At 37.8% G+C, this 25,380-nt stretch overlaps 2 protein-coding genes across 3 annotated transcripts; one reads left to right on the top strand and one right to left on the bottom strand.

The window, feature by feature from the left end:
* Window positions 1-2,983: 2,983 nt before the first annotated feature.
* LOC112056017 (aldo-keto reductase family 1 member B1-like) lies at window positions 2,984-13,707 on the top strand. Of its 2 annotated transcripts, none has more exons than XM_052889933.1 (7): window positions 2,984-3,101; window positions 6,516-6,658; window positions 8,328-8,469; window positions 9,002-9,196; window positions 9,902-10,101; window positions 12,785-12,940; window positions 13,627-13,707. In XM_052889933.1, the coding sequence occupies exons 1-7, from the start codon at window positions 3,021-3,023 to the stop codon at window positions 13,664-13,666; spliced, it is 957 nt and encodes a 318-aa protein (XP_052745893.1). In that variant the 5' UTR covers window positions 2,984-3,020; the 3' UTR covers window positions 13,667-13,707. The 2 variants fall into 2 exon arrangements, with proteins under 2 accessions (XP_052745893.1, XP_052745892.1); XM_052889932.1 differs by having other exon boundaries at window positions 2,985-3,101; window positions 6,489-6,658.
* Window positions 13,708-14,815: 1,108 nt separating this feature from the next.
* LOC112056020 (zinc finger protein 311) lies at window positions 14,816-23,512 on the bottom strand. Its single transcript, XM_052889940.1, is given in 10 exon segments — window positions 14,816-15,623; window positions 16,560-16,675; window positions 17,481-17,603; window positions 18,780-18,902; window positions 19,457-19,561; window positions 20,007-20,096; window positions 20,850-20,899; window positions 20,901-21,567; window positions 22,879-22,986; window positions 23,371-23,512. Coding segments are annotated over 9 exon segments (1,422 nt in total). The 5' UTR covers window positions 22,951-22,986; window positions 23,371-23,512; the 3' UTR covers window positions 14,816-15,547.
* Between the last annotated feature and the right edge of the window lie 1,868 nt (window positions 23,513-25,380).

Below are 25,380 nucleotides of genomic sequence, written 5' to 3'. Positions count from 1 at the left end.
ATGGACTTCCAAACAAAACGGTCCTGAGCCGCCAGCATCCAGCCGCTCCCTGCAACCTTGACGTCTTCGGTTCACCTGGTGGGGGGTCGATCAACACTGCGCTTTCCGGTGCGGGGTCGCCATTCCAGCACCTTGGGACTCCAACGTCCATCGGCTCTTCGCCACTTCAGTGACTTTGGTTCGTCTGCAGATCTCATTTCTGATTCGATCACGCAGAGAAACTCCAAGCATAGCTCGCTCCATCGCCCGCTAAGTGACTTTGAGCCTTCTAATAAGGCTTTTTTTTTATTTTATTCTTTACAAGTTAGCCCTTGACTACAATCTCTCCTGATGGTAAGTGATGATGCAGTCTAAGATGGAAGCGGGCTAACTTGTCAAGGAGGAGGATGAAAATCCACACCCCTTTCGGTTTCTACACGGCATCGTACCGGAACGCTAAATCGCTTGGCGGTACGTCTTTGCCGGTAGGGTGGTAACTAGCCACGGCCAAAGCCTCCCACCAGCCAGACCTGGACAATTTAAGAAAATCTTAATCTGCTCAGCCGGGGATCGAACCCAGGACCTCCGTCTTGTAAATCCACCGCGCATACCACTGCGCCACGGAGGCCGTCGAGGCTCATAGTTAGCGACCAAGTCTCGGACCCGTATGTCATCACAGGCAACACGCACTGTTCGAAGACTTTCGTCTTCAGGCACTGAGGAATTTCGGACGAAATAATATGCTTTTGAAGAAATCAAAGAAAAGAAAAAGAGTAAGATTACTTAACTACAATCAAACACCAAAAAAATAAAAATTAACAATTATAACCCGACTACGTAAAAAGGAGTCTAAAAAGAACGAAACAAGAAAATATTGCCGTGGAGACCCTTGGGCCATGGAGTCGCAGTGCCAAAAAATTTTTCCGTACTATTTCAAAGCGGCTAGTTGCCTCGACTGGTGACAGAAGGGCTGGCTCATTTTTTGCGCAAAGGATCAGCCTGGCTGTCCAGCGCGGAAATGCAGCCAGTATTCTTGCCACCTTTCCACGTGGGCATGATTTGTATAGTTATTAGGATAAGTTAGCTTAAGTTCCTTATTGTATTCTTCCTCAGAAAATATTTCAGATTGAAAAAGAGAAATGGCAAATGCATAGGAACAAAAATGGTCATGGTAGAGCCTGTGGTAGAGCCTGTGGTAGAGCCTGTGGTAGAGCCTGTGGTAGAGCCGTGAGACAATCAATATCATAACATACTCGTAAATAGGTTTAATTTTATGAATTGAGCCATTACTGCAACCACTATATGCATATACATACTATACTGTATCAAATAAAACTAAGTTTTAATAAAAATAACCATTTAATTTTGTTTTTAATATCTATTAAGGTGACGTGTGGACAGACACGGCAATAAAAATTTACCTAATTTTTTTGTTTTTTGAAGTAGGTACCTATTAATCAAAGAGTAAATTATTGTTTAAAGCTATTATTCCTGTGAATAAAATATTTAACGTTACACATAGATACCACCCTACCGGCAAAGACGTACCGCCAAGCGATTTAGCGTTCCGGTACGATGCCGTGTAGAAACCGAAAGGGCTGTGGATTTTCATCCTCCTCCTAACAAGTTAGCCCGCTTCCATCTTAGACTGCATCATCACTTACCATCAGGTGAGATTGTAGTCAAGGGCTAACTTGTAAAGAATAAAAAAAAAGATGATATTAATCTGAAAGAATGACCTGAAAAAAATGCTAGAGCATTATAACTATGTCTTAAGCTATTACGTTACTTTGATCGTGGACTCCGAGCGCGGCAACCGATTCAAGAAATTCCGTAATGAAAATAAACCTAACACCCAAGCCGTTCATCAAGTTATCACATTTCGACGTTATCATCGACTCAACTGGACAAGTGGTGTGAAGCTAAGGGGCAAAACCAGAGTTAGAATCCAGCTCAACGTAAAGACTTTTTTTATTTTGTTCTTTTATTTTTTATTATTTTCTAAAGAAAAAGAAATACTGCATAAATAAAATAAATAAATAATTATGATTGATGATTTTATCGTGGACTCCGAGCGCGGCTACCGAATCAAGAAATTCCGTAACAAAAATAAACCTAACACCCAAGCCGTTCATCAAGTTATCACATTTCGACGTTATCATCGACTCAACTGGACAAGTGGTGTGAAGCTAAGGGGCAAAACCAGAGTTAGAATCCAGCTCAACGTAAAGACATTTTTTTATTTTATTTTTTATTATTTTCTAAAGAAAAAGAAATACTGCATAAATAAAATAAATAAATAATTATAATTGCATAAGTTGATAAAAAATGCTATGCAATAGCTTTACAGCGGCAATCCCGAGTACCACACGTATTTTTTTTGTACCGATTACAACGACACCACGCAATTTTTGGATTTTTTTTTGGAAATTCACTTATTTACCTATTATACAGGGGCGTAGCTCCCGCCGTTACATCAGCCGTATCAGTGATATCCCCAGATGGACCCCACATGTACCGTATCTGGTGCATCCCGCAAAAAAAGCATAAAAAACTGCGTATAGAGTTTCACTTCAAAAATAACAAAAGTCAAAAGAGCATTCTTTTTCTCGGGTTAAAAATTTTACAAAATTTAAGAATTATAAATTTAGCTGTTTTCTTTGTTTATTTCAATGTTTCTACACTCTATAAAAAAGTAGTATGTCACAACAAACATCAACTTTATTTTGTAGTGCCATCACCACAAAATAAAGTTTTTGATTGAAATCGATATTTACTATTCTATTTCTTTTGGTCTATTGGGCCCCCCAACTAACTTTGATACAGGGCCCCTCCAAGGCAAGCTAGGCCACTGCTATTATAATTTGAATATTGAAATATAAAACGAATTGATTACCATCGACAAACGCAAACATAAAAGACAAAAATGTCGCAACAGTGAAACAGTACCTTAGCTAACGCTTTATATACACCTAGCATACCCATACTCCAGCACTTCAGTGGTTAGAGCTACAGAGTAACGTGCAACACAACCTAGAAGTATGCAAGATAAACCTCAAGTACCGCTAATCGTGTTAAATAATGGAAGGACCTGCCCTATTCTTGGGCTTGGAACTTGGAAGGTGAGTCTATTATATACTAGCGGACGCCCGCGACTTCGTCCGCGTGGAAGTCGATGTAAACTTTCAACTACCTATATCCTACCTCTACCCTACCCCTACCCTATCCCTACCCTACCACTACCTTACCCCTACCCTACCCCTACCCTAGAAACCCCCTTTAAACATAAGAGTAGACAAATATAATTAGAAAGTTTCGAACTGCTAAGCTATCGGGAGTTACACGTGTTATTGTGAGTCAACCATAAAAGATAGACATATATATGCCGTTGTGTTTTTTTTATATAATTTGAGGAGAACATTTCCGTCATACATGATTTCTATGTAGTCTTAACCATTAAGGATGTACACGCGACGGAAGCTTAAAAAATGGAGTAACTTCTCCCGTTTTCTCAACATTTCTCTTCACTGCTCTGCTCCTATTGATCGTAGCGTGATGAAAAGTATACTATAACCTGCCCAGGAGTATGAAGAATAATTGTACCAAGTTTCGTTAAAATCCGTCCAGTAGTTTTTGTTTCTATAAAGAACATACAGACAGACAGACAGACAAAAATTTTATTGATTGCATTTTTGGCGTCAGTATCGATCACTAATCACCCCCTGATAGTTATTTTGGAAATATATTTCATGTACAGAATTGACCTCTCTACAGATTTATTATAAGTATAGATTTATCCCCATGGGAGTGTTGATCAAAATCCTTTCTCAGGGAATGCCTACGTCATAACATCTACCTGCATGCCAAATTTCAGCCCGATCCGTCCAGTGGTTTGGTCTGTGCGTTGATAGATCACTATGTCAGTCAGTCACCTTTGTGTTTTATATATTTAGACTAGACTTTAAGAGATAAGAGCCGTGATAGCCCAGTGGATATGACCTCTGCCTCCGATTCCGGAGGGTGTGGGTTCGAATCCGGTCCGGGGCATGCACCTCCAACTTTTCAGTTGTGTGCATTTTAAGAAATTAAATATCACGTGTCTCAAACGGTGAAGGAAAACATTGTTAAGAAACCTGCATACCAGAGAATTTTCTTAATTCTCTGCGTGTGTGAAGTCTGCCAATCCGCATTGGGCCAGCGTGGTGGACTATTGGCTTTATCCCTCTCATTCTGAGAGGAGACTCGAGCTCAGCAGTGAGCCGAATATGGGCTGATGACGAGAGAAGACGTTCCGTGGTTTCACCCTAGGGAATACGGGTATAAAATATAGCCCATAACACTCACAAAATTCTGGGTTTTTTAGTGATAGAAGAATTTTTAAAATCGGGTGAGTAGATTCAGAGTTTACCCCCTATTAACATCACAATTAAAGCCTCTTTATAATATTGGAATAAATAAATATTTTATGCAGATTGTCATAATTTTAATTTACACGAGATGTTTTTATAAAATAAGTAGGTAATATAATTCGCTATTATTTATATATTATTATCATTTACATCATTACATTATAAACATACAATCATTAAATTAAAATATCTTCTTCATACTTACGTATTATAAAACTAGCGGACGCCCGCGACTTCGTCCGCGTGGAATTTAGTTTTTCACAAATCCCTCGGAAACCATGGATTTTTCCGGGATAAAAAGTAGCCTATGTGTTAATTCAGGCTATGATATATCTTAATATCAAATTTCAGCTAATTCGGTTCAGTAGTTGAGGCGTGAAAGAGTAACAAACATTCATATCATCAAAATCATCAGTTTTCGCGAATATCGGGAAACCATGGATTTTCTCGGGATAAAAAGTAGTCTATATGTTAATCCAGAGTAAAATCTATTTCCATTCCAAATTTCAGTCAAATCGCTTCAGTAGTAGCGGTGTTATAGAGTAACAAACATCCAAACATCCATACAAACTTTCGCGCTTATAACATTAGTAGGATGAAGTCGCTTCCGCTGAAAGTTCGCTCAGAAGATCTTCTAAACTATTCAATGGATTTTAATGCAGTTTTCAACAAAAGAATGGGTTATTCAAGAGGAAGGGTTACATGTATAATCTATACTACGGCTAAACGGCTGAACCGATCAAGATGAATTTTGATATACTGCTATTTAAATATATAGACTACTATTTAAATGTATCTTTACAATATGCTTTTTTTGTTATGTCAGTCATTAATTTAAATTTAGTACATTTTAGTTAAACTGTAATTATGTAGTTAATTGTATATTTACAATATGTTTTTTTTTGTTATGTCAGTTATTACTTTAATTATAGTACATTTTAGTTAATATTATAATTATGTATTTAAATGTATCTTTACTTTTTTTGTTACATCAGTTATTAATTTAATTATTGTACATTTTAGTTATTACTGTAAATTTGAATATAAATGTATCTTTACAATATGCTTTTTTTATTAGGTCAGTGATTAATTTAATTAATGTACATTTTAGTTAATACTGTGATTATGTATTTAAATGTATATTTACGATATCCTTTTTTTTGTTACGTCAGTTATTAATTTAATTATAGAACATTTTATTTATTACTGATATTTTATATTTAATTGCATCTTTACAATATGCTTTTATTACGTCAGTTATTAATTTTATTATTGTACAATTTAGTTAATACTGTAATTATATATTTAAATGTATATTTACAATATGCTTTTTTTTGTTATGTCAGTTATTAATTTAATTATAGTACATTTTAGTTAATACTGTAATTATATATTTAAATGTATATTTACAATATGTTTTTTTTGTTACATCAGTTATTCATTTAATTATTGTACATTTTAGTTAATATTGTAATTATACATTTAAATATATGCTTACTATATGCTTTTCTGTTACGTCAGTTATAAATTTAATTATAGTACATTTTAATCAATACTGTAATTATTATATTTAATTGTATCTTTACAATATGCTTTTTTTGTTACATCAGTTATTAATTTAATTATAGTACATTTGAGTTAATATTGTAATTATATATTTAAATGTGTCTTTACAATATGCTTTTTTTATTACGTCAGTCATTAATTTAATTATAGTACTTTTTAGTTAATATTGTAATTATGCATTTAAATATATGCTTACTATATGATTTTCTGTTACGTCAGTTATTAATTTAATTATAGTCATTTTAGTTAATACTGTAATTATGCATTTAAATATATGCTTACTATATGCTTTTCTATTACGTTAGTTATTAATTTAATTAAAGCACATTTTAGTTATACTGTTATTATATATTCAAATGTATATTTACAATATGCTTTTTTTTGTTATGTCAGTTATTACTTTAATTATTGTACATTTTAGTTAATACTGTAATTATATATTTAATTGTATCCTCATGCTTTTTCTTATTATGTAGTGTATGTATTTTATTTTATATTAACATTATGCTATTTGTTGCTATTCACCTCCAATAGCAACTAGGCAATGTTATGCTTCGTCAGTCCGCGCCGGGCGACGTGATGCGCGCGGTGAAGGACGCCATCGACGTGGGCTACCGTCACATCGACTGCGCGTACGTGTATGGGAACGAGAAGGAGGTGGGCGAAGCTCTGAAGATCAAGTTCCAGGAAGGAGTCGTTAAGAGGTATTACGGGTGTAAGCTATTTTTGGGTTGTTGTTACGTAGTAAATGATTGATTGGTAAATAGGCTACTGAAGGTTAATGCGTGTCTCTGTCATCATCATCATCATATCAGCCGATGGAGTCCACTGCAGGACATAGGCCTTTTGTAGGGACTTCCAAACATCACGATACTGAGCCGCCTGCATCCAGCGAATCCCTGCGACTCGCTTGATGTCGTCAGTCCACCTGGTGGGGGGTCGGCCAACACTGCGCTTACTAGTGCGGGGTCGCCATTCCAGCACTTTGGGACCCCAACGTCCATCGGCTCTTCGAACTATGTGCCCCGCCCATTGCCACTTCAGCTTCGCAACTCGTTGAGCTATGTTGGTGACTTTGGTTCTTCTGTGGATCTCCTCATTTCTGATTCGATCACGCAGAGATACTCCTAACATAGCTCGTTCCATCGCCCGCTGTGTGACTCTGAGCCTTCTTATGAGGCCCATAGTTAATGACCAAGTCTCGGAACCATAGGTCATCACTGGCAACACGCACTGTTCGAAGACTTTTGTCTTCAGGCACTGAGGAATTTCGGACGAAAAGATGTCGTGAAGCTTCCCGAATGCATCCCAGCCGAGTTGGATTCGACGGTTCACCTCTTTCTCGAAATTGGACTTACCTAACTGGATCATTGTTTATTAACACATCGAATAATATATAACTTTGCGATACATAAAATGCCTTAATTTAGCGGACTGGTTATAATGAATAAACTAGAACACGAGCGTTGGTAAAGACGAGTTAGGAACTACTGCCTCGATTTAACATCGAAGCGAACGTTCTTACAGAAAATATTTACATGGCAGTTTGCATGCTTAGGGTTCACTGCAAACGGTATTTATGATTGAGTAAGGCCTTTTATCTGAGGGCCTAGTGGCAGTTAGACACTGTTACTGTCACGAAGCAGTATCTAACAGCCACTGAGCCGTGATAGCCCAGTGGATGTGACCTCTGCCTCCGATTCCGGAGGGTGTGAGTTCGAATCCGGTCCGGAGCATGCACCTCCAACTTTTCAGTTGTGTGCATTTTAAGAAATTAAATATCACGTGTCTGAATCTAAAAAAAATAAACTGTGTGTGTGGGAGTTTTCAATATTTTCCTACTGTTACCATCACGTTGACGTGAACGCAAATTTATATGGAATTGAAACAGTTGTGCAGTAGTGTCACTAGATGGCGCTGTTTCAATTCCTTAGAAATTCGCGTTTACGTTACGTGACAGTCGTTATCAACCCATATACGGCTCACTGCTGAGCTCAAGTCTCCTCTCAGAATGAGAGGGGTTAGGCCAATAGTCCACCACGCTGGCCCGATGCAGATTGGCAGACTTCACACACGCAGAGAATTAAGATAATTCTCTGGTATGCAGGTTTTCTCACGATGTTTTTCCGTCACCGTTTCGAGACACGTGATATTTAATTTCTTAATTCTAGTTGATTATAATTATGTAATGATGAATTAATTTCAATTGTTGTGTTATTTATTTATTTATAACAACTTTATTGCACAAAACAGAAAATAACAATAGAACACATAAATTTTTAGGCAAAAGGCGACCTTATCACTAATAGTGATCTCTTCCAGGCAACCTAACCTTGTGTTATATTAGTTTCTAAAGTGGAAACTCGGTTCCAGGGAAGACATGTTCGTGACATCCAAGCTCTGGAATACGTACCACCGCCCCGACCTGGTGGACGGCGCGCTGAAGGCCTCGCTAGCGAACCTCGGCCTGGAGTACCTGGACCTGTACCTCATCCACTGGCCTGAGGCTTACCAGGTATGTCGGATGCAATCTTTGAGACGTCTCAGAAATGAAGAGATGTTGGGGTGCTGGAAAGGCGACCCCGCACAACAAAGCGCAGTGTTGGTTGACCTCCACCAGGTGGACTGACGTCATCAAGCGAGTCGCAGACATTCGCTGGATGCAGGCGGCTCAGGATCGTAATGTTTGGAAGTCCCTACAAAAGGCATATCCTGCAGTGGACGTCCATCGGCTGGTATGGTGATGATGAATTTGAATCATGTTAATAAATTGGTGAGGTTATCACCAATGATTCGTTAGTATTCGGATCTTTATAACATTCCGAAACTATTTAAAAAAATATCGACTTTCAGGTTTTTATTGAAATCAGTGAATTTGAATTTTTTATCAAAAGCCTGCCACTATCAACTGTCACCGCTGTTGACCTTAAATGACCTTAAGTGTGTGAGAAAATGCTGTCAATCCACCGCGCATACCACTGCGCTACGGAGGCCGTCAAAATGATGATGACATAACCTTAAAATCTAAACTAAGACAACATACACAGGAAGGAGGTGACATATTCCCCAAGGACGCGGAGGGAAAGGTGATCCCCTCCCCCGTGGACTTTGTGGACACGTGGAAGGCCATGGAGGCGCAGGTGGACAAGGGGCTCGTCAGAAGTATTGGCCTCTCTAACTTCAACAAGCGACAGACGGACAGGGTCATGAAGGCTGCTAGAATCAAGCCAGCGGTTGTACAGGTACCTTCATCATATTTCTCTCATCTCTTTATGTCTGCAGGACATATGAGTGCCCAAACAACCGGTGGTCAGGACGCCAGAGTGAGGAATCCTCACAATACGCGCCGTATCCGACTCTTGATCCAACAGTTAAGCAAAAGCTTCTTAAGGTGTTGGTCGAAGCTTCTCGCTATAAGACCATTGACTGAAACGACTTTCGATTTTATGTTATCTCTCTATAACTTGCTTAAAGACCTTGGACTCTCTAGAACTGCAGCAATATTCTATATTAGAATCTCTATATTAGAACGAGTATCCAAAGCTGCTCTAGGATCTTACCAAATCTGGCGGCAGGGAAAACAACACGAGTAGAGAACGGGGAGTGTTGATCGATCGTCAAGGAATTCCTTAACCCTACATCCAGATCACAAGTCCTGCCCCTGTAGCCAAGTGGCATGTAGATTCTCTTTCTACGATCGCTAACGCTTCGAAAACTAGAAAAATGTATGGGAGTGACATTTGCTATCGACAGGTCACGTGGATCAAGATCTGTCATTCCCATACATTTTTCTAGTTTTCGAAGCGTTAGCGATCGTAGAAAGAGAATCTACATGCCACTAGGCTACAGGGGCTGGACCTTGCTCAGAGTTATTCTTTATACCCCGCGATGGGTGAATCCATGGATTGCTAAGATATTCTGGTAACTAAGTAACACCGTTCTTCTAGATCGAAGTCAACCCTTACATCAACCAGCACAAGTTGATTCAGCACTGCCGTTCCCTGGGTCTAGCCATCACGGCTTACTCTCCGCTGGGCTCGCCCGACAGACCCTGGGCCAAGCCGGGGGAGCCACATCTGCTGGAGGATCCTCGTCTCCAGGTCATCGCCAAGCGGTATAACAAGAGCGTCGCACAGATTCTGATCAGGTTAGTCAACAACGTTATAGCTTCGCAAATGGCACTTCCGATGGTCCGCGCAGGCCGGGAGGGGGAAGTAAAGATACCCCGCGCGCACGATTTCATTCCCGCGCAGTCGTTCCCACTGCCCCACGCGCACGACGTCACACCCGCGCAGACCTTTCTCCCTCGCCCGCATATTATGGGAGTGTCAACAAGGAACTCTCTAAGCTAAAACAACCCATATTCGGCTCACTGTTGAGCTCGAGTCTTCTCTCAGAATGAGATAAGAGGTTAGCCGGATTAGCATTTAAATTTCAATAAATTCAAGTCAATCGACAAACATATTTTTTCTTTTTACACAAAATGTTCGCCAATGTACCAAAGCTGCGAAGTAACATTTGAAGCAGTGTGCCTAGTGGGAGTAGGTATTCAATATTTTCATACTTTTACTATCGCGTTGACGTAAACGCGAATTTATATGGAATTGAAACAGTTGTGCAGTAGTGCCACTAGATGGGACTCTCTAAGCTATAACAACCCATATTCGGCTCACTGTTGAGCTCGAGTCTTCTCTCAGAATGAGAGAGGTTAGCCGGATTGGCAGGTTTCACACACGTATAGAATTAAGACAATTCTAAGGATTTTCATCCTCCTCTTAACAAGTTAGCCCGCTTCCATCTTAGACTGCATCATCACTTACCATCAGGTGAGATTGTAGTCAAGGGCTAACTTGTAAAAGAATAGAAAATAATAAAAAAAATTAATAAGGGTTCCAAAAATGTACAATGTTAGTACATTATTTGCAAAAATGTACAAAAATGTACAATGTTAGTAAAAACTTCGTCATTTTCAAAAACTTCGCTATTTTTGTTCCGAAAGGGGCTGATTATGTAAAAATCGTTACTTATTAAAATTTGTTCCTGTCACTTGATTATCAATTAACTATTTTTATTAAATTGTGACAAGCAGTTGAAATGACAAAAACATGGAAAGTGTAATAAAAAGACAAGTAGGTATTAAATACCTACTCGTAGAAATTTAGGGTTATTAGGGTAAATTGTCGTAGTCAACTAGGAAATTTTTTATTTTCCCGTTTACATCATATTTTATTTAATTTTTAAAGCGTTTGCGATTGTAGAAAGGGATTCGACAGGCCCAAGGTTCTTATATTTACTAGTGCAACTCAAGAGCTTAATTAACATCGGTTTCAATCATGCAGGCTATCGCTGTTAAGTGTCGGATAACACTTTCTATATAAAACTTCATGATATCGTGTAGATATTAGTGGGTAAGAGTAGAAGTTAATAAAAATGGAACTCATAAATTTGCTTTGTGGCAACACCATATTTACTGTCATTTTCACAAAGATCTGTCAATATAGAGCAACCAAATATTATTGATAGTTTAACAGATTATTAAAATCATAGTGGAAATTTGTATAATTACCAGACGAATTACAATAAATTTTATAATACATTTATTTAAATTTCAAAAAATTCAAGTCAATCGACAAACATATTTTTTCTTTTTAATCAAAATGTTCGCCAATGTACCAAAGCTGCGAAGTAACATTTGAAGCAGTGTGCCTAGTGCGAGTTTTCAATATTTTCATACTATTACTATCGCGTTGACGTAAACGCGAATTTATATGGAATTGAAACAGTTGTGCAGTAATGTCACTAGATGGCGCTGTTTCAATTCCTTAGAAATTCGCGTTTACGTTAACGCTATAGTAACAGTATCAAACTGCCACTAGACCCTCTGTATAATTATTTTTTTTTAGTTACCAACAAGAAAACGAATAAACAAACTAATCACACCTATAATTAACTACTTATAATTAAGTCTTCAAAAAATGTCGTAAAACTCAGATAATCAAAGATCTTAACTTGTCCTCGTTGTGGACAAATTAAAGATAATTAAAAAATGTCGTAAAACGTTGAAACAAACTTTTTTGATTAAGTTCTGATTGCATAAAGTAGGATTATAAAGATTTATTTAAGATATAAATTAATTGCCGGGTGGCTAATAGTTTTAGCTTCCTTACATTAAATGTGTCTTTTTCAATATATGAACTATAAACATTAACGCACAAATAACAAAGATATTAGTAATTTTGTTTGACCGCCCTACAAATCTAACGATCATTATGACCTACGACGTCATTAGTCTATACAATTTCGTATGGGGCGTTTTTCAGGGATCCGCATCAGCGCCACAAATCTGACCCTTTAAACCTCTGTAGCTCCGAAAGTAATGATCGCAGATACCCTGTTCCTTTTACTTTGCTTTACTATTAGCATACTCTTAATTTATATACAACTAACGGACGCCCGCGACTTCGTCCGCCCTTAGACCTCTTTAATCCAACTCTTACCATAATATCGCTGTAAAAATGGACTGTTCTGCTCCTATTGATCGCAGCGTGATGAAAAGTATACTATAACCTGCCCAGGAGTGTGAAGAATAATTGTACCAAATTTTGTTACAATCCGTCGAGTAGTTTTTGTTTCTATAACGAACATACAGACAGACAAACAGACATGATTGCATTTTTGGCATCAGTATCGTTCACTAATCACCCCCTAATAGTTATTTTAGAAATATATTTCATGTACAGAATTGACCTCTCTACAGTTTTATTATAAGTATAGATTTAAAAAACTGTCATCATCCCTATTAAAAGCAGTTGTTGTCATTTGTCGTACAGGTACGCTATAGACCGCTGGCTGATCGTGATCCCCAAGACGGTGACTCGCAGCCGCCTGCAACAGAACATGGAGGTGTTCGACTTCCAGCTGTCGCCCCAGGATATGGAGCTGCTGCAGCAGCTGGAATGCAACGGCCGGTTCTGCCAAATGGATGAGTGAGTGCCTTTTTGATGTTAACACGTATTTTTAGTAACCGATTTCAAAAAAAGGAGGAGTTCAATTGACTCGTATGTTTTTACCTCATAACTTTGTCATTTCTTAACCGATTATAAAAATCCTTTTTTTGTTTGAAAAAGTATAGTACCAGAGGTCCTAGTGGAAGTTTGATACTGTGACGTTCACGTTAACGTAAACGCGAATTTCTAAGGAATTGAAACAGCGCCATCTAGTGGCACTACTGCACAACTGTTTCAATTCCATATAAATTCGCGTTTACGTCAACGCGATAGTAATGAAAATACTGAAAACTCCCACTAGGCACTCTGATTGGTCCGATTTGAAACATTCTTTCAGTGTTAAATAGCCCATTTATCGATGAAAGCTATAGGCTATATATTATCCCCGCATTCATACGGGAAGGGAACCAAGCGGGTGAAACCGCGCGGCGTCAGGTAGTTACTAATATTATGAAGAGGAAAGGTTTGATTGTTTGTTTGTATGTAATGAATAGGCTCCGAAACTACTGAACCGATTTGAAAAATTCTTTGACTGTTCGGAAGCTACACTATCCCCGAGTGCTATAAGCTATATTTTATCCCTGTATTCCTTCGGGAACGGGAACCACGCGAGCGAAACCGCGGGACTAGAAAATGAAAACAAATAATTTCTGTTTTTTTTTCAGCGCCCACCATCCGGACTACCCTTTCCACGATGAGTATTAAATAAAAGATTTCGTTTAAATAATTTGTTTCATTTATTGAATTAACTTTATTAAGAGTACAAAGAAACTTAAGCTAAAAGAGCCCCCACCTTGGGGTCCCAAGGTGCTCCCTTGCTGCCGACCTCCCACCAGGTGGACTGACGACGACAACAAGCGAGTCGGGATTCGCTGGATGCAGGCGGCTCAGTATTGTGATGTTTGGAAGTGCCTACAAAAGGTCGATGTCCTGCAGTGGACTCCATCGGCTGATATGATGATGAGTACAAAAGCTTAAATAGTATTGAATAATGTTTGGTATTTGTATTAGTAAATTGTTAGCGACGCAAACGCCTTTAATTATGTCATCTGTGCCTTACAATAAAGAGCCGAAAACGGAACCATGCCATGGCAACTTAGAAGAACGTGAAATCTTTATGAAGCAGCGCCATCTACATCCTAGATTTAAGATTCCAGGATAGTAAATTCAATTACTTATGGTGTGTATGTATTATAATGTTTTTAAAGATTTTAACCCTGTAAGTATGGAAAAAAAAAACCAAAAAAAAGAATTATTTATCCATTTAATTTTGACGCGTAATAGGAAGAATGTGTTTGTATTTCTGAAGCAAAGGGATTATTAAAGAAAGACAGTAACCGTACATTAATTTCAACGAAGTTCCATATAGTTATTTGGCCTAGTGATGCATAACAAAGGTACGATCTCATAATCTTGAGTTCGAGCCTGGGGGTAACAATAGAAAACTTTTTGTCTTTTTTTTTTTGTTTTTCTCAATTGGTTTATTCAACTATTACAAAATCAAATATCTCTTCTTTACAAAAAATATGCATTATTATTTTTATAACATAATGGATACTGTACTAAAAATACCGTAGCTAGTCACTAGATGGCGCTATCACAAGCGTTCCGAAAAAAGTTAGAGTTGCCTATCTATTTCCAATAATACATTGTAATCTTTGAACGGAACGTCTGTGGTGTCATAGATAATGTAACTTTGACAGCTTTTTAAATAAAATCAACGACTTTTACGACAAGTGCCTAACCGTCACATTTCCGCTATAAGCCGTTTTACAAAGAAATATCTGTGATTTTATTAAGCCTGGCCCTTACAGTATTGCTTCTTTTTTCTCTATTGTATTCTTTTTGTTGTAGTTTGTAATTTTTTTTTTTTTAATAATAAATATACTTAAACAATACACATCACTATCTAGCCCCAAAGTAAGCATACAGAGTAGCTTGTGTTATGGGTGCTAAGATAGTTGATATTATAATATTCATATACATTTATATACTACATATAAATACTTATATAATGTATAAATACACACAGACACTGGAAAACACCCATGCTCATCACACAAATATTTTCCAGTTGTGGGAATCGAACCCACGGCCGTGGATGCAGAAAGCAGGTTTTTTTTTGTGGGTCTCTCCAGCAATTTTGTTAGTAAGTAGTATCTATTATTATAATAGTGCATTTATAGCCTGGGAAGACGAATTGGGCATCTGTAATTTCTTCCCGAGTATTGTTTAAGTAAATAAATAGTTCACAGTCTTCGTATTCAATCCACAGACCAATATATTTGTAGTTTTTGTACATCTATAATAATATTAAAACTTTGTTTGTATGTTTGTTTGATTGTAATGAATAGGCTCAAAAACTACTGGACCGATTTTAAAAATTCTTTCACCACTCGAAAGCTACATTATCCACAAGTAACATAGGCTAAATTTTATTTTGGAAATAAATAGGGTTCCGTAAGATATTTGGGTTTTTCGGACACAAGGTGTAAAAAATCAACCAGAAAAGTATGGTAGGGGTAGGTAGGAGTAGGGTAGGGGTAGGGGTAGGCTAGGGGTAAGCTAGTATATTATTATATTGGTTCATTCGCTGTCTTTCACAGTAGCGACGGGCCCGGCGAGCCGATGCACGCCTCGCATATGTTTCACGACGTAGTGCCTGAACGAATGAATGAATGAATGAATTAAATTATGAACAACCCATATGCGGCTCACTGTTGAGCACGAATCTTCTCAAAGAATGAGAGGCGTTAGGCTAATAGTCCACCACGCTGGCCCAATGCGGATTGGCAGACTTCACCAAGAATTAAGAACGAGAGATGTGATAGCCCAGTGGATATGACCTCTGCCTTCGATTCCAGAGGACGTTGGTTCGTGGCATGCACCTCCAACTTTTCAGTTATGAATTTATGAAAACATCGTGAGGAAACCTGTATATCTGCGAATTTTCCTAATGGGGATGATGACTAGGTTTGAATATATTAATTTATATGATACATTCGGGTAAATAAGGTCAATGTTAACTAATTTATTCATAAAAAGCAAAGATTCTCTGGATATTTGCAAAATAAATGAGATTATAAAATCTCAAAATAAAAAAAATTAGATGAAAATTCATACAGTTTTAGCTTCCTTACATTAAATGTGACATTTTTTAATATATGAACTATAAACATAAACGCACAAATAACTAAGATATTAGTAATTTTGTTTGAACGCACATACAAATCTAACGATCATTACATTGCCTACGACGTCATTAGTTCGTACCATTTTGTATGGAGCGTTTTTCAGGGATCCGCGGCAGCGTCGCAAATCTGACTCTTTAAATCCCTGTAGCTCCGTAAGTAATGATCGCAGATACCCTGTTACTTTTACAAAATTGCTTTACTATTAGCGTACTCTTAATTTATATATAATTTGAAAAACTGTCATCATCCCTATTCACTTTGTGTGTGAAGTCTGCCAATCCGCATTGGGCCAGCGTCGGACTATACGCCTATAGACCCTTCAATCTGAGAGGTGACTCGTGCTCAACAGTAAGCTGAATATGGGTTGTTAATGATGTTAGATGAGGGTAGCTAAGTAAACGCACCTGGCGCCAAACGTGCGCGCGCAAAGCGCACACGCAAACACTTCGTGTCCGTGACGCGCGCGCTTGTGTGAGTGCAGTGCGCTGTTGACTCGGAACGAGGCGGGGCACGCGTCGCACTGCGGACACACAGGTATTATAATGAGTGTTGAGCCTACACAAAACAGGCTCTTCCAAGACTCGATTCACGTTTGACCACAAAATTACTTAAACTAAACCGTCGTCGTTATCAACCCATATACGGCTCACTGCTGAGCTCGAGTCTCCTCTCAGAATGAGAGGGGTTAGGCCAATAATCCATCAGGCTGGCCCAATGCGGATTGGCAGACTTCACACACGCAGAGAATTAAGAAATTCTCTGGTGTGCAGGTTTCCTCACGATGTTTTTCCTTCACCGTTTGAGACATGTGATATTAAATTTATTAAAATGCACACAACTGAAAAGTTGGAGGTGCATGCCCCGGACCGGATTCGAACCCACACCCTCCGGAATCGGAGACAGAGGTCATATCCACTGGGCTATCACAGCTCGTAAACTTAAAACCGTAGCAAACTTAAAACTGTTACCGAACTAATGACTGGACACTGTTCACTAAACAAACACCTTTCGGTTCTAGGTATAACCGACAGCCCTCTTTGCAGAGCATGCATGGAGGAAGAGGAAACCCCGGTACATGTTATGCTTAGATGCAGAGGTGTATCGGAACAACGCGCAGCACACATTGCATCCCCAGCAACACTCCACGAGGCGTTCGGCGACCTGGGCGGCCTGCTAAGCTTCTGGAGCGAGCTCGCTTGGCTGGAGTGACTCCGGCGGGGACCAGCACCGAAGGGACCTACGTACAACGGCCAAACCTTAGTGGCCAAGTGCGGATAAGGCCCAGGAAGAAAAGAAGAAGAAGAGTGTTGAGCCTAACAAATCACCTTGAAGCGCCTGTCCCGTGCGTGCGACTGCCGGTGCTGCGCCAGCGAGTGCGCGGCGTGGAAGCGCGCGCCGCTCGTCTCGCAGACGTAGGGCGTCTCGCCGCGGTGGTGACGCTCGTGGTTCTAGCGACAGGTGCAATTATATCACAATGTGACGTAATTCGAGGACCACACTAGAGTCCTTTTCATGAAAGAAGTCCCGCGGCTAAAACCTGAACTGAAATTGACAGCGCCTTACACAAATGATAATAACTGGGGGAATGGGGATGATGACTAGGTATGAATATATTGATTTTTATGATACATTCGGGTAAATAAAGGTCAATGTTAACTAATTTATACATAAGAAGCAAAGATTGTCTGGATATTTGCAAAATAAATAAGATTATAATTTCAAAATCTATTAAAAATCTTAATTAGATAATAATAAAAATTTTAATAAAAAAAATACAACCGACTTCAAAACCTAAAAACGTACCCACTAAACTAAAAAGCGAAAAATAACATCACAATATGTTCTACCTGCTGATCAGTATGAAGGCGGTGCTAAGCCGGTGATGTATTAATTCAAGCCATGTGAGAATATCTTATAGATTTAGATTTTGCAGACAGTGTTGTTTCATGTGGTCCTGTCAGAAATGGCTTAAATTAAGACAACACCGACTAAGCACCGCCTTCATACGGAACAGCAGGTAGAACATATTGTGATGTTATTTTTCGCTTTTAAATGACAGCCTAAATGACAGTCACAACATATCTATGTGGAAAATACTCATTAATAATAATAATAATAATAATAATAATAAAAACATTTATTCAGCCAAAAACAACATAACATAAATAAGAAAAAAATTAATACAAATTAATCAAGCCCAAACACAAGGTAACTGCTGTAAATCGCCGAGGAGTTCCCTCGTCTGTTTTATGGCTCCATCATCAGATCGATTTTAAACCTTCATGAAATTGTAGTGCTTAAAAGTACTTAATGGAAAAGTTTTTGGAACACACTAGACACCCATATAATTTTCGAAAGTTCCCCTCAATGTCTCCAGGATTCCATCATCAGATCTTGACATGACGGCAATGGGACCAAATGGGGACTATACCGTTTCAAACAAAAAAAGAATTTTTGAAATCGGTCCAGGCGTCTTTTTTTTTCGGTGTACATACATAAAAAAATAAATAAAAAAAAAATACCGACCGAATTGAGAACCTCCTTCTTTTTGAAGTCGGTTAAAAAACAGTGTGTTCTTCCTACTTTAGTAATGCCTTTCTGAAATTAGTAAAGTAGTCAAATACCCAATAGTCTACATACCCCCATGCGGAATATGCCCAATGCGTACAGCGGAATTTCTCGTAGCCGTGCTTGGCGCGCCGGTGCTCTTGGAGACGCAGCTTGTTGCCGAAGCTCTTGCCGCAGTGCTGGGGCGATACAATCGTTATCAACTCAGGTAAAAAAACAGATTAGATGTCACTAATTCGATAAGAATTTTCTCGTTTTTCTATTTGTAACAATGCAGTGAAAACATCTCTTTTTTTATTTAAACAATTTTATTTTTTCGTTATCAACCCATATTATCGCTCGTTATCACTCACTGCTGAACTCGAGTCTCTTCTCAGAATGAGAGGGCTTAGGCCTCCACATAGTCCACCACGCTGGCCCAATGCGAGTTGGCAGACTTCACACACGTAGAGAATTAAGAAAATTCTCAAGTATGCAGGTTTCCTCATGATGTTTTCCTTCACCGTGCATGCCCCAGACCGGATTCGAAGCTATGCCCTCCGAATCGAAGGCAGAGGTCATACCACTGGGCTATAACATCTCTCAGTGGATAATAAACACAGGAAACCCACCCGATGTCTTGCGGTGCGATAGTAAAGGATAATGTGATATGACGTCGAGGCAACAATCAGTTCAAAAGTAAAATTACACAGAGAAGTTATTTCTTTTTAAGTTGAAAAAAATAACCACAGACCTCACAGACAGGCCTCAGTCCCGCATGCTTGATGGCGTTGTGGAGCCGCAGGCTGCCTTTTTGCATCGTCTTGTGGCAAACTTCACACTCCCGGAGTTCGCGACTCTGAATTGAAAACCATCATCATCACACCTTTTGGCATTTACTATTTTGCAGATTGCAAATTGGGACAAATAAGGTTGGTTTTTTTTATTCTTTTACAAGTTAGCCCTTCATTTGTTTTTGTGCCTTGATTACAATCTCACCTGATGTCATAGATAGTTCAATCCACGATGACACGCTCCGCTCTTTCTTAAAATCGAACGAAATTAAATCAGCACCCCTTTCGGTTTCTACACGGCGTCGTACCGGAACGCTAAATCGCTTGGCGGTACGTCTTTGTCGGTAGGGTTGGTGACGGCCGAAGCCTCACACCAGCCAGACCAGGAGCAATTGAGAAAACCCCAGCCCGGGATCGAACCAGGGATCTCCGTCTTGCAATTCTACCGGAGGCCGTCAAAATACCATGAAACCTAATGAATATGATAATAAATTATTAGTAGATACTCACAGAAGCACAAGCCCTTCGTTTCTTTTTGACAGCACAATTGCCAATGTGTTGTACTAACTCCTCCTTGCTGTCAAAATTGTATTTACAGTACTGAAAACAAAACTATTTTCCTTGACTTATATATTTTTGCATAAAATTAAGTTTTATTTCAACATTTTATAAATAAAATATTTTTCTTTTGCAATACTTCTGTATCTATATTACAAATAAAAAGTCTGTCTAAACCTTTGAACAGTTGACCTCCATTTTCTAAATTTCTTGAGCCTTTTTTTCCTAGTTTGTGGTATTGTAGAGAGTAATCTCTGGATCTACTAAACCAATTTTGAAAATTCTTTTACCACTAGAAAGTGAGTGTCATAGCTAGGCTCTGCTAGTTTCTATAATATAAAAATGAATCTTGAATCTTCCTCAGAGATATTTCATAAATCTCGAGAACGATTGAATTTCGCTAATTCTTTTTTTTAGAATGCTCCATGAAGTACGAAGATGGTTCATACTTCTTATGAAGAAAAAATTAAGGGTAGGGCAGGGTTGGGTAGGGGAAGCTTGGCTAGGTAGAGTAGGGTTGGTGTAGGGTGGGAGTAGGATAGGATAGGGGTGGGAATGAGACAAAGCGAAGCTTGACCATATAGGTATTGTATAAGAGAGATCATGACTGCAACCACGCCTGATGGTAAGTGATGATGCAGCCTAAGATGGAACGCGCTAATACTATGTCTACTAGCCAACATTAGACTAGTGTCAGTGTGTAGGGTCTAATCATTGTGACGTGACGGAGTCTACGCTGCCTAACAAACAACTGAGCTCAAGTCATCAATCAAATGTAACATAATGATGACTTACCCTGCATATAAAACCTGAATCATGCATTGTCTCCATATGCCTATTCAGTTTACTCTTCAACACATATTGTTGTTATTGTTATTTTAGTTGTTTCTGTTTTTATCTCTATTTCATTACTGTTGATTTTTGTTATTAACTTATTGTTTTGTTTTTCATTTATATCTGGATTGAGTGATAACAAAGTGTTATTGGATACAATATTCTCTGATTCAGTTATTTTGTGTATTTCTGTTTTTATTTCTTTGTCGTTATTTTCTGAATTTAACATCTTAATTGAAGTGTTGTTATTCAAAGTTTTAATTATAAAATCATTAAAATCATCAGAGATTATCAAGTGACTATTTTGTTTGTTATTTTTTAATTCTGTATTTAATGTTTTGTTAGTTATTTGCTCTTTTTGGAAGTTTTTTTCAACTGCCATATTTATTAATGAATCATTAATTACAATGGTGTTTTCAGTTTTGACTTTACCAGATTCTGTATTTGATCTATTCAGATCCAATTTGATTAAATTTTTGTTGCTTTTTATAAATTCTGTTGTATTTATACTGTCTGTCTCTAATTTAATCTTCACATTATGTTTATTATTAAATTTACTATTCATAAGTAATAATTGTGTTTCAGCTTCCTTGCACATTTTTCTAAAATTCAATGAGCTATTGATACTGTTTAGGCAGTTCTGACATATACTTTGGGGTAGCATGTCATTCATTTGTACCTGCAATACAAAGAATCATAGTTAATAAAGATTAATTTATAAATTAGGGTACTAACTCCATAGTCAGGTCACTATGAGCTCCATAATTAGGTCACTGACTCTTTAATTATTTAACAAACTACACTCACAATTAGGTTTATAAATTAGGTCACTACAGTTTGTGCGCTGTAGCGTGGTGCGGCTGACAGTTTGAATAACAATGTAGCATGGTGCAGATAACAGTCGCCTGTATGAATGTCATACAGGCGACTGTTACCTGCACCATGCTACAGCACACATAGTATAACTATGGGTCTCATAAGAAGGTTCATAGTCTCTTAACAGGGAATGCAGCAAGATATGCTTTGAGTATGTATGATTGACCCAGAAATGAGGAGATCCTCAGAAGAACTAAAGTCACTGACTCAGCTCAATTAATCACTAAGATGAAGTGGCAGTGGCCAGGACACATAGCTTGGAGTAAAGAGAGCTGATGGATGTTGAGTTTTTAACTAACTGGAATTTTTTTGAGAAAAACAAATACTATAAATTTCTAGTATACAAAATAAAGTGGGGAACTGAGAAGGATTTTTTTTCACTGGGCCCTCCCATCCCATTCCTTGTTCCTCCTTACCAACAGCAATTATCACACTACCACAGTAATATGAAAGTCTGTCTGGTGTGTATGTTTGTTACTCTTTCATGTTACAATGGGGATGGTGACTATGTTTGAATATATTGATTTTTATGATACATTCAGGTAAATAAGGTCAATGTTAACTAATTTATACATAAAAAGATTGACTGGATATTTGCAAAATAATTAAGATGACAAAATTTCAAAATCTATTAATAGTCTTTTATCGTAATTAGATGGAAATCCATACAGTTTTAGCTTCCTTACATTAAATGTGACATTTTTCGATATATGAACTATAAACATAAACGCACAAATAACAAAGATATTAGTAATTTTGTTTGAACGCCCATACAAATCCAACGATCATTATGTACCTACGACGTCATTAATTCGTACAATTTTGTATGGGGCGTTTTTCAGGGATCCCTGTAGCCCTGTATCCCTTTAAATCCCTGTAGCTCCGAAAGTAATGATCGCAGATACCCTGGTACTTTTACGAAATTTCTTTACTATTAGCATACCCTTAATTTATGTACAATTTAAAAAACTGTCATCATTCCTATTGCTGGACCGACCCTTAATTAAGAAAATCTATGGATCCCACTGGTTTTGTGTAAAACAAAATATAGTAAGTACAAGGTTGCAGGCATTACATCAGCTAGTTGTATTAAGTTGGCTGCGTATTTTCTTACCTTAATACCAGTCACAGTAAAAACTTTTTCAGAATATGTTGCAACGTCGATTTTAGTGGCACAAAATAGCATATCCTGCCTCTTTATTGAGACACATTCGGCACAATGCTAGAAGTTCAGAAAGATTAGCTATTTCCAATTTCATGCTGATACTTTTTAAATTACTTACTTACTTTTAAATTGATGAAATTTATAAAATTGAATTGTACAAAATGTAAATAAACAAACATTGACAAAAATGTCAAAAGTCAAGACAAAATCACAGACTATATGTAGAAGGTTTCGAGGTATAATCTGAGATAAAATCATAGAATACATTGAATATAGCTTATAAACATGATAGAAACTCTTATTAGACTAAAAATGCCGCAAATCATCCTCAAATTCTTGGGGTAATAGGTATGTTCTTTGCTGCAAATCCTATAGAGTTGGATACCAAGATATTTAACATAGCGAACTAAACCCGCAATAACCCAATCTCTATGTACCTACCTATATAATGTCTGTGATCCCAATTGTCAAATTCAATTTTCAATTTTTTTTTGATTATATGGCTTGCTGCTGTACCAATTGGGTACAATTTACTTCGCCAATGTCACGTGGTAAGGAAGACACACTTTTATAGAGGTTGATCGGTGTAAGCTGGGAATCAAGTATTAATTATTATTATCCAGCATAATTTTGACATTGTATATAGCGGATTTTTTTTTTTTTTAAACCTTTTGTTAGTTCAGTTGTTAGTCACACTTCTGAAAAAACACAAAATTAATATTGTTAATAGACATAATATTTACAACTTAAGGTTATTACATTCAATATATTTACATATAAATTTACAATAGGGACTAAACACAGACATTAACAAACACTCAACATTCAAAGGGCGTGGGAATTTAGGAGGAAGAACATCATATAGGGGGTGAAGAAGTTTAGGGCAAGAGAAGAGGATATGGGAAACTGAGCCTTCGTCCAAACCACATTCGCACAGAGAGTGATCTCTCACTCTAATTTTGTTCAAGTGGACAGGTGTACAGGCATGACCAAGTCTTAAACGGGATATTGTAGAGGTGACCCATCGGTCAGCATACCTATGGTGAAAGAACCAAGGTCGCTTGGGTATATTTGGTTGAATTGATGCATAAAATTTACCTTTAAGGGTTTTTGAGTGGTTAAAGAATGATTGCCAAGATTTATCTAAATAGTTTTTTGCTAAGTTACTGAGGTCATGTGAATAATTTTTAAAATGTTCCAATGAGCCAAGTTGTACAGCTGCCTTAGCACAAGAGTCCGCAGATTCATTACCAGAGATGCCGGAATGACTGGGTATCCATGCTAGAAATATAGACAAACCAATTTCATGACATGAGAACAGAGCTTCCCTAATCTGTAGTATAATAGGAAATTTGGACTTACTTCTAAAAGGATTTTCCCTTATGGAATATAAGCAGCTAAGGGAGTCAGTAAAAATAACAGTTTGTTTTATGTTATGGGATCGGGCAAACAGGATTGCCTCTAACAAGGCAACAGCCTCTCCTGTGAACACCGAGGTTTCTGGAGGACATTTAAATTGCAAGACTATTTTATATTTGGGAACCCAGCAAGCTGCACCAACACAACTTTCAGGGGAGAGTTTTGAAGCATCTGTGTAAATGTACAAGTAATTTGACCAATTTTGATGAACAATTTCTTGGAACTTTGTGTTGGTATCAGGGGCATCTTTAGTTAGACCCAGATCTGTAATCACAGGAGGATTGTAAACAAGGGCCTCGTATGATGTAGAGTATAGAGGATTTATTGATAATGATGACAAGGGATGCGGAAGCTTAGTGAATTTTTCAAAACTATTAAGGAGACATGGAGAGGGATTACTAGGGCTAATAACTTTTGACAGCTGGGTTAATTTGGACCATAGAGGGTGGGAAGAAAGCTGAAGTGTTTTACTGATAAATCTATCACATAGATACTGTCGCCTGAGATGCAGGGGAGGATCAACACATTCAACCTGTAGAGCATTTGTGGGGGATGACTTCATTGCCCCTAAAACAATTCTAAGGGACCTATATTGAATTCGGTTCAGCAGTTCTGAGGTAGTTTTATTTAAGGGATCTAAAATGAATGAACAGTAATCAATGTGACTACGAACTAGTGCATTGTATAATACTTTTAAGGAGTAAGAGTGAGCTCCCCACCATACTCCAGCTACAGCCCGTAGAACATTGATACCTTTCTCACATTTTTTAGTAATATATTGTGAATGTGCAAATCCGTTTAGTTTTCTATCTAATATAATACCAAGAAATTTGGCTTTGTCTGTCAAGTTGATGGGTTGTTCCTCAAAACTTAAGTTAAAAGTAGGGATAGATCTCTTCCTTGTAAACACTACAGCTTGGCATTTATCCACTGCTAGAGAAAGGCCATGATCAGAGAGCCATTGACTTAGGTAGTAAAGTGCAGAGTTAAGATGAAGATGTAGGTCGTCTGCAGAGCTAGAACTATGGTAAA

Source organism: Bicyclus anynana, chromosome 26 (genome assembly GCF_947172395.1).
Source record: "Bicyclus anynana chromosome 26, ilBicAnyn1.1, whole genome shotgun sequence".
Taxonomy (NCBI): domain Eukaryota; kingdom Metazoa; phylum Arthropoda; class Insecta; order Lepidoptera; family Nymphalidae; genus Bicyclus; species Bicyclus anynana.
This window is presented reverse-complemented; position numbering and strand designations above follow the sequence as displayed.

What these genes read in the sequence shown, in the direction of transcription:
- LOC112056017 (XM_052889932.1), top strand. Translation starts at nt 3,021, where the DNA reads ATGCAAGATAAACCTCAAGTACCGCTAATCGTGTTAAATAATGGAAGG. An exon ending in CAGGAAGGAGTCGTTAAGAG is followed by an intron (nt 6,659 to 8,327) that starts GTATTACGGGTG and finishes ACTCGGTTCCAG; the next exon opens with GGAAGACATGTTCGTGACAT. An exon ending in ACTGGCCTGAGGCTTACCAG is followed by an intron (nt 8,470 to 9,001) that starts GTATGTCGGATG and finishes CAACATACACAG; the next exon opens with GAAGGAGGTGACATATTCCC.